We start from the raw sequence: 9032 nt of genomic DNA, 5'->3' as shown, positions 1-9032 counted from the left end.
GATTCACAAATCTGTCTCCCAAAACAAGTATGTGGGACCAGTTTGGGCATCAACTCCGTTCAAGTGCTAATGTCCAGGACATCGGGGACCAGCCACAGTAGTTGTGAGCCAGCTTGCTTCAGGAGAGGATATCACGGCTTTATGAGTTCCTTCCCAAGTCGATCTGTGTATGCATCCAGGTCAGAGGGGGCGCAACGTGATACTAGTAAGCGGGCTCATACTGCGAAGTTGCTCGCAAATTTGACTACATTTTGCAGTCAGTTAAATACCATGACATACCCTCTACCCACTCAACTCATTCAGTTTCGCTTCATTTTCTCCTCCCCTTCTCTGTGCTTCACGGTTTTAGTGAGGCGGTATGTACAGAGTGTCCCAGGAGGAAAGGGATACCACAGTTACTATCGTTCAAAGCGAAAAGATCTAGTAAATATGGGCTCTAAAATGCTTACTTAATAGCTATGAACACATCTTCATCTTTGATTTGTGAAACAAATGTCTTCTCTTTCTGCATTTTGGCAGCAGACAGTATAGACCAAAACCAGTTGCCGCGCGGGGCAGCCGCGTTGTATAAGGCGTCTTATCACGGTTAGCGCTGCTCCCCCCGTCGGAGGTTCGAGACCTCTCTCCCGGACATGGGTGTGTGTGATGTTCTTAGCGTGGTTAGTTTAAGTTAAATTAAGTAGTGTGTAAGTTTGGGGAGTGATAACCTCAATAGTTTTGTCCCATAGGATCTTACCACAAATTTCCAAAAATTTCCAAAACCAAAAAAAATTGGCGAGTAAACATCGGCTCTCAAATGAAAAAGTACTCATAGGTTTTAAGGTAGACACTTTACAGCCCATGTTTAGTGGACATTTTTTCATGTTTTGGTCCATATTAACATGTCTCAAAAAATGGAAAGCAAAGAGCTTGCAATAGACGAAACTTGCTTCACAGTACCAAAGATGAAGAATTTCTCATAACTCTTAACGTATGCGTTTTAGAGCCCATGTTTACTGCACTTCTTTACTTCGAATGATCGTTCTTGTCATATCCCTGAATATTGAGCACCCATCCTGGGACACTCCGTGCATGAAAAAAAGTATTTAACTGGCTACATGCTGGTCATTTACAGTTTTTGTCTATTCAAGAATTTCTCTGTAGTACAGAAGGATTTCTTTAATTTACATTTGAAAGCACTTCAGCTATCTGCCAGAATTTTTTTCTTTTTCATGAGTAGATAAATAATTTTATAGCTGCGTATCTCCCTCCTTTGTTTGTCAAAGTTAGATTCTTTGCAGAATAATGTCGGTCACTTTACGTTCTAGTGTTGTACTTTTGAATCTCTCTGATTACCGTCTATCTGAAATGAATTGTTGATGAACAAGAAATGGACTGCGGGGCTAGTATTCATAGATAATTTATTTTTTAAGTCCTGAACGTTGACAGTCATTCTTATGGTGAAAGCAGCCAAAACTAAATGTTTCAGCAGCTCTGTTATATGGTTTTTCAAGTTTACGGTTGCGTCAATACGCATACGTAAAAAGTAGCAATGTCCTACCCACTTTATTGTTTGTAGTGACTGTTGTAGGTAACTAGAATATGGGGTGCTTTTGACAATACAAAAATAGATGCGCAATGCTTTTCCAAAGTTAAAATCTAGCCCATTTGTCCAAAAACAAGCTCTAATGTTTGACTAAGTTGTGCAGAGATGAAGTTGTAGCTATAAAATAGAAAGAAATGAATAATTGCATCAGTGTTGGGTGATGACTGGTGAGTACAAGTAACAGTTGTTTCTCAGTTTCCAGAATTTTATTCATGTCAATAAAATAAAAAAACAGTAACAAAAATATAAATCATTTTACACATTATACATCATCTGGCAATTGCAGTCTTCTGTTATTGAGTAGGATGAAAACAGCGAATTGTCACGAAGGTTGGCAGAAGAAGACTTCATTTATTTACTTATTTACAGTTAAAAGATGAGAAAATTGGCCACGTTTCTTGCCCAGTACTTGGAGCAGGAAGGAGCACGCGTGGCTGGATCAGCGTTTCTTCCGCCTGCTGTCCTCTGCTGAGCTGGACTCAGTAGCCGCCGTTGCTGTACGCGTACCCAGCATAGCCAGCGTCCGTGCTGTGTCTGCCGCCGTGCCCTGGACACACAACACAAAGGCAGAATACATTTAGCGTTATTTCGTGTGTTTTAGAACATGAGGGAAAGGTGAACATTTAAATCTCATTTGCAATAAATCAGAGGAGAGTAACAGTTGCACAATTGTTATAATTAGAGAGAAATTTAGAAACAAGTGTGGGATGTAGTCCTCAGAGTAACGCTTTTCATTTCTTCGCGATCGCTTTCTACGTAGCAATATGCAACAGCTGTGTGTCTCTACAACTCCATAGTGTTACGTTTATGCTGGGCTGTACCAACAACACGTAGTATTAAGGTACATACTTACTCGATATACCATAGGATGATGACTTGATCAGGTAACAGTCCTGAGTCCTGTAACTTCCAGACAGGACTCGAACCCGCAATGCTGCCTTTGACGGGCAGTGCCTCTCACCTAACGAGCTATCGAGGGAAGATTTTACGGTTTCACTCGCGCTATTTCCTCCCCATTTGTTCCGAGCGTCACGGAAGCTCTCCTGCTTAACTGGCTTGACTAGCGCTCTTCGAAGAAATCGAATTACGAAGAAATCGTCAGTAAGAGCATGCCTGCGAAAATCTGGTTGGAGTCCTGGAGTCCCGGCAGGGACACATTTTTAATCCACGAGGAAAGTTGGGAACACCACACAACTGATGCAGAATGGAAGATTCATTCCAAAAACAAATCCCTTAGCCATTAATCCTCGATCCTGAAGCCTCGACACAACCACACGCACACACAAAACTCCATTCATTTTAGTAACTGTGAGTGAAAGATTAATTCCAAACACAAACCTCTTAGCCATTTATTCTGGATCCTAATAACTCAACACAATCAATGCTTAAAAATATCTTAGTCAGCACACAGAACAACGAGTCAGCGAAGTGAAATGTGGCGCTGTGAGCTAGAGAATTAATTTATCATCTATAATGCCATTTCACATTGTAAACTGAGAGCACAGTATCGATAACCATAACACGCATATCCATCAGGGCACTTACGCATTATGAAGAAACTTTGGTTGTATTTTATTACGTAGTTCGGTTATTATAATCCGTTCCTGAACAAACTTGTTTTGTAAAATGCAGCAAAGAACATTTCTGGGTTCCAGATAATAAATTTATAAACCGTGTAAAACTGTGTAAAACCTGATTGACGGCTCGCAACAGGTAGCAGATTGGACACGTCTCTGAAAGAAGTGGGGTTCAGATCTCCGTTCGGCCGTTCTAATTTACATGAGAAGACAATAGGAGAAATATTTTCGAAAGGAACTCTCACCTAAATTAGTAGCCGATCGGAGATCTGAACCCCAATTCCTTCCTCATTTCCCCGTATGAAATTAGGATCCATTTTTAATTATCAGCCGTCAATAGGAAGTCAAATCCTAATCACCCTTCCTTAATCAAATTTTGGAAAATTTCTCAGCATAAAGACGAAAAGTAATATAATTAATTGATGATTCTAGAGTAAGATAGAACAAAACCCTGAACGTGTCGTCTATGTTGTAATTACATAGTGTTACTCTTGGTCTCTGTGGAAAACGTCAGTACTGTTTCATTGCGTCGGAGTGGCGTTCTTCATTTTTGTCAGCGACAGGTGTACAATGACATTACTATAGCAGAAGAGTTACCTGTAGCTTAGGAAGCCTGTCGTTTCAAGAGTATCTCGGGGTACTCACCGTGGTGCGAGTGGTGCACGACGGGGTGGAAGCCGGACTTGTCGGCGTGGTACTTGACGGTGCGCACGCTGCCGTCCGCCTCCTTGAGCGAGTACTCGCCCGTCACGACGTCTCCGTCGCGGTGCTCCTTCTGGGAGTGGTGGTCCCCTGTGTGCCCGTCAGACACCCCGTACTCGAACTCGTACTTCGGGTATGCCTGCAACAATCAAAAGTATTAGATATCTCATTCAACAAAGTCTTGACCTCATTACGACGAAGCATTTTACATACCGCTTAGCAATACGAGAAGACATTAGCGAGTGTTTAGTAGCAATTGTATGATTTCCTTAATGTCAGAGCTAAGCCATTTTTCAACGGCTTGCTGTGACTTGTTAACGAAATACCGAAAACATAAAAGACAGTAATTACGTCCAGTACTCAAGGTATACTAAAACTGAACTCCGTCCGAGCAGGTCTTGAAGGCCCAACGGTACCGACCGGCCGCCGTGTCATCCTCAGCCCACAGGCGTCACTGGTTGCGTATATGGAGGGGCTTGTTGTCATTACACCGCTCTCCCGGCCTTATGTCACTTTACGAGACCGGAGCCGCTACTTCTCAATCAAGTAGCTCCTCAGTTTCCCTCACAAAGGCTGAGTGCACCCCACTTGCCAACAGCGCTCGACAGACCGGATGGTCACCCATCCAAGTACTAGCCCAGCCCGAAGGCGCTTAAATTCGGTGATCTGACGGGAACCGGTGTTACCACTGCGGCAAGGCCGTTAGCTTAGATATACTAATAACTGCAAAAACATCATTTCATTCGTATATTCTGGAATTTCGGAATAATAGTTAATGACTGCGTGGTACTTCCATGTATACGACTATTAGCAATTCTTGTCCTTTCTAAAATGATCTGTGTAGATAGAGAAAGCTCAAGGTTCACTTTCTCAGTGAGGTTGCTTAGAAAGTAGTGAATGAAATATTAAGACTTCTGATATTTTGGCGTCTTTAGTAGTCCAGCCGTTAGTACAGGATGACTGAAAACACACAGATCGACAACTACTGACTTTAGATACTTCAGGTATTTTTGTAGTGTGCTATTAGTTTATCTATCTTAATATGCAACAGTTAGTATTCCATATCGATAACTAAGCTCCAAACTTTGTAAATAATCCTTTAATTACTACTAGAACGGATGTTAATCACAACGTTTTTATCCCATAATATTATGTGAGCGTCTGTCTTCTCGTGAGCGGAATAGCTGTGTTTCAAAGTAGTCAAGTTTCTTGCCCTCCCAGAAGACTGAATAGACACATACATTTTCCTCGCCACATGCGTTTTGTATGCTACATATCCGATGTAGGTATTTTCCTAATAATTCACAATATAAAATGTAAATGTCGTGTGACTAGGGCCTCCCGTCGGATTGACCGTTCGCTGGGTGCAAGTCTTCCGATTTGACGCCACTTCGGTGACTTGCGCGTCGATGGGGATGAAAGGATGATGATTAGGACAACAGAACATCCAGTCCGTGAGCGGAGAAAATCTCCGACCCAGCCGGGAATCGACCCCGGACCCTTAGGATTGACATTCTGTCGCGCTGACCACTCAGCTACCGAGGGCGGACATTCATAATATGGAAAATACCAGTTATCAGCGCTTATACGAGGGATCTTCGGAAAATAAGTTCCGATCGGTCAAGAAATGGAAACCACTGTGAAAATCTAATAAATCTTTGCACATATGTGTTGTACGGTGTCTCTGGTATGGCTGTCGGCTGCATCACTTCGCTCTTTTCAGTTCTGAGCGCATGGCGAGCACATAAAGATGCGTAGAAAATAGTGTCTCCCGCCAAATATGAGGTCCTGGTGAGGGATTTCGCCTGATGTTATGCAGCCCACATTACAGAACTGTTATACGGTTCCTACTTTGTGACAATTCACGGTCACAATCTGCAGGGGGTATGAAAATGCTACTGCAGCGTTTTCGATGGGAAGTGTTTAATCACCCGCACTACAGCCCGTAATTGGCTCCCTCTGTGTTTAGTCTCTGCTCACATTAAGTACTGGCTATGAAGACAACATTTTCGCACAGACAACGAGCTATAGATGAGCGCAGAGAGTTGGCGGGAAGCACAGGCGGCTGCCTTCTATGACGAGGGTATTGGAAAGTTGGTACAACGCTACGACAAATGTCTAAGTCGGAGTGGTGACTACGTAGAGCAGTGGCTGGAAGCTGTAGCTAACTGTTGCAGATAAAATATTTCTGATTTTCATAGTGGTTTCCATTTCGCGATCAGTCGGAACTTAGTTTCCGAATAGCCATAGTATAATATTTGAACAGTTGTAGATATAGTTTTGATTTGAATGCTAGGTTGGAAGTAGTCTACTGAAACACGACTCTCTCTCTCTCTCTCTCTCTCTCTCTCTCTCTCTCTCTCTCTCCCTCTCTCTGTGTGTGCGTGTGTGTGTGTGTGTGTGTGAGTGTGTGTGTGTGTGTTTGTGTGTGTGTCTGTGTCTGTGATTGTGCTTGTGTTTTTAATACTAAAAAGATACAAAAACAAACATAAACAAAATTAATTTCGCTATACTATTCATTATATGATGAAAAGAGACATCTGATACCTGAAATAAATAAGTTGAGGAGAAACGAAATCCTCATTTTCTAGTGTGACAGATCGCCTAATAATTCTGGATGGTGATGCAGTACAAGCTACGCTGGTGAAGCCATTGTGTGGTGGAAGATTTTACTCTTTAACTAAAGCGACAGTAAATTCCACATGGAATGAGAAATATGACCTCGAATTCCAGACAACAGTCAATGATGAGAAAAATTTGACTGTTCTCGCTGAGTATTCTGGCGGCCATGTTTAATGTCACTTACCACATAGTCGACAGCGTGGCCTCCAACGTGGACTGGATGAGCAGGCCCCACGACTGGAGCTGTCTGGTGGGCATAGGTGTGTCCGTGCCAGCTGTGTGACTGCCGACATACAGAGGCGACGACCACCAGCAGGAGGGCAGCTGACATCTGCATGCACAGTACCACCAGGATAATAACACAATTTGCTTCCTCTCTTTCCTACTCTTACCCAGCCGATATTTTCACCGGACAAATATGGAGTGATCTCGAATTTTTCGGAGTTTCTTCAGGGATATTTTCTGACCAACTTGGTCTGAAGTATCCACGCTTTCCGGTGGCCCGTTTCATGGTTGTATTGTATTTATATGTGTACAACAGTGCAAATGTCGACAATATGAGCTTCGTATCTTGTTTGGAAACAAATCTGTTCTGTTCACTTGCTACTGACAACAGTAACGCCCACTTCATTCGTCGCCCTTAAGTTGGCATTCAGTAATTCTCGCTACTGTCTCGATTTTGTACTTACGGCAGTGATAGTTCTACGATAACATAGAACTTTTGCTTCCGCAAATTGTTGCATCGCTCTGTCGTTTGTGTTCCAAGCCTTTTGATTTCATATGAAAGGGTTTTTCGCCGTTGTGAAGGTACCATATATGTACAGTCACAAAGATAATTGGGGGAACAAGCCGAATAAATCACAATTACATTACTGTTTCGAATGGGTCACAGGAGAACACGGGTCTCTCAAATCAAAGCACTCAGAAACTAGAATGAAATTTTCACTCTACAGCGAAGTGTGCGCTGATATGAAACTTCCTGGCAGATTAAAACTATCATTCTAGAAATATCCCCCAGGCTGTGGCTAAGCCATATCTCCGCAATATCCATTCTTCCAGGAGTGCTAGTTCTGCATGGTTCGCAGGAGAGCTTCTGTGAAGTTTGGAAGGTGGGAGACGAGGTACTGGCGGAATTAAAGCTGTGAGGACGGGCGTGAGTCGTGCATGGGTAGCTCAGTTGGTAGAGCACTTGCCCGCGAAAGGCAAAGGTCCGGAGTTCGAGTCTCGGTCCCGCACACAGTTTTAATCTGCCAGGTAGTTTCACTCAGAAACTATCCGTCAAAAAACTCAGAACATTTGTCCGTCGACTCAGTGTTCACCTTGTACAACGGTAAAGTTACTGTTTGTTTGCTGAACGCAAATGAACAAGAAAACAGTGTTCAGCTAGAAGGAATATTCTTGTGCTCTCTCTCTCTCTCTCTCTCTCTCTCTCTCTCTCTGTGTGTGTGTGTGTGTGTGTGTTTCTCACAAATAAATACTAGCTATTTGACAAATTTTCTAATGTCTCCCTCTAAATCTCGACGCCTACTGACTTAACGGAATTGTTTTATCTATAGGGATACTCTATTCTATTTCAATTGCCAGTTCACATTCATGATAGAATATCGAAAAATATCTCTTATGTTGCACTGTTCGAAACTCAGATAAGACAATTAATTTTTTCCTGGCTATCACTGTTATTCACTAACTGATAACTTCAAGCCTTATAAGCCATCTCTTTTCTATAGTGATTTTGACACTATATTATTTAGCCAAGGAAACTTCTACCGACTTTTCAATTGAAGCATTTGTTTAACATATGGTCTATTTACATAGTGGTTGTGTTAACTACATTTTCCAGTTATCAAGAAATTTCTGATTCGCGTAATAGGGCTTTGTACTGAGAAATTACCAGCCCCAAATTAAGAAACCTGTTCGTTATATTACTTTTCTGATATTCAGAGTCGACGCACGAATAAACACTGGCACCTCACCTGTGAGTGGGCCATTGTTATTTCCCTGCTAAGAGCACCAGTAGACTAATGAAGGTAGCAAGTCACAAGCCTTTTATACTCGGCCGGCACCTCACAGGAATCAGTTTTTCGGTCAGTATTCTGGTAGCCATTGTCGTTACGTTAACAGCAAAAGAAACACCTGTTACAATATACAGGTATGCTGAGAGCTAGCAATGCGACAGTCGTCACGGATTAATGGGCACATCGGTTCTTATGTTCCATTTCTTCTGTTGGCACCTGTGAAGCGAAACACATTAGACAGACAATTCATTCTGATCACGTAACAGGTGACATGTTTATTTTACGTAACTCCTACAGAGGATTATTTTTAATCTCCCCTGCTCCTTTGTTGGATCTTATTACTTTTTCTGTTTTATTTTATGGATTACATTGGATCACTTTAGTCAATATTATGAATCAGGATCTTTTGTTTCTTCTTGGCCCAATAGTTCTTCAGTCTTTCAGATTGTGCCCTTCTCCCCTCATCCAAAATGACCCTTCCCACTCTATTCTAATTTTATTGGTACTGTGATATGTTTGTCCTGAAGTATC

The 9032-nt window shown here is 42.2% G+C and overlaps 1 protein-coding gene across 1 annotated transcript; it reads right to left on the bottom strand.

Annotated features, from left to right (window-relative positions):
* Positions 1–1894: 1894 nt before the first annotated feature.
* On the bottom strand, positions 1895–8489 carry LOC126203660 (cuticle protein 8-like). Its single transcript, XM_049938027.1, has 4 exons — positions 8460–8489; positions 6671–6817; positions 3808–4003; positions 1895–2132 (listed from the first exon to the last, which is right to left on the bottom strand). The coding sequence occupies exons 1-4, from the start codon at positions 8472–8474 to the stop codon at positions 2065–2067; spliced, it is 426 nt and encodes a 141-aa protein (XP_049793984.1). The 5' UTR covers positions 8475–8489; the 3' UTR covers positions 1895–2064.
* Between the last annotated feature and the right edge of the window lie 543 nt (positions 8490–9032).

Source organism: Schistocerca nitens, chromosome 9 (genome assembly GCF_023898315.1).
Source record: "Schistocerca nitens isolate TAMUIC-IGC-003100 chromosome 9, iqSchNite1.1, whole genome shotgun sequence".
Taxonomy (NCBI): domain Eukaryota; kingdom Metazoa; phylum Arthropoda; class Insecta; order Orthoptera; family Acrididae; genus Schistocerca; species Schistocerca nitens.
The sequence above is the reverse complement of the archived record's forward strand: the minus strand, read 5'-3'. Positions and strand labels throughout refer to the sequence as shown.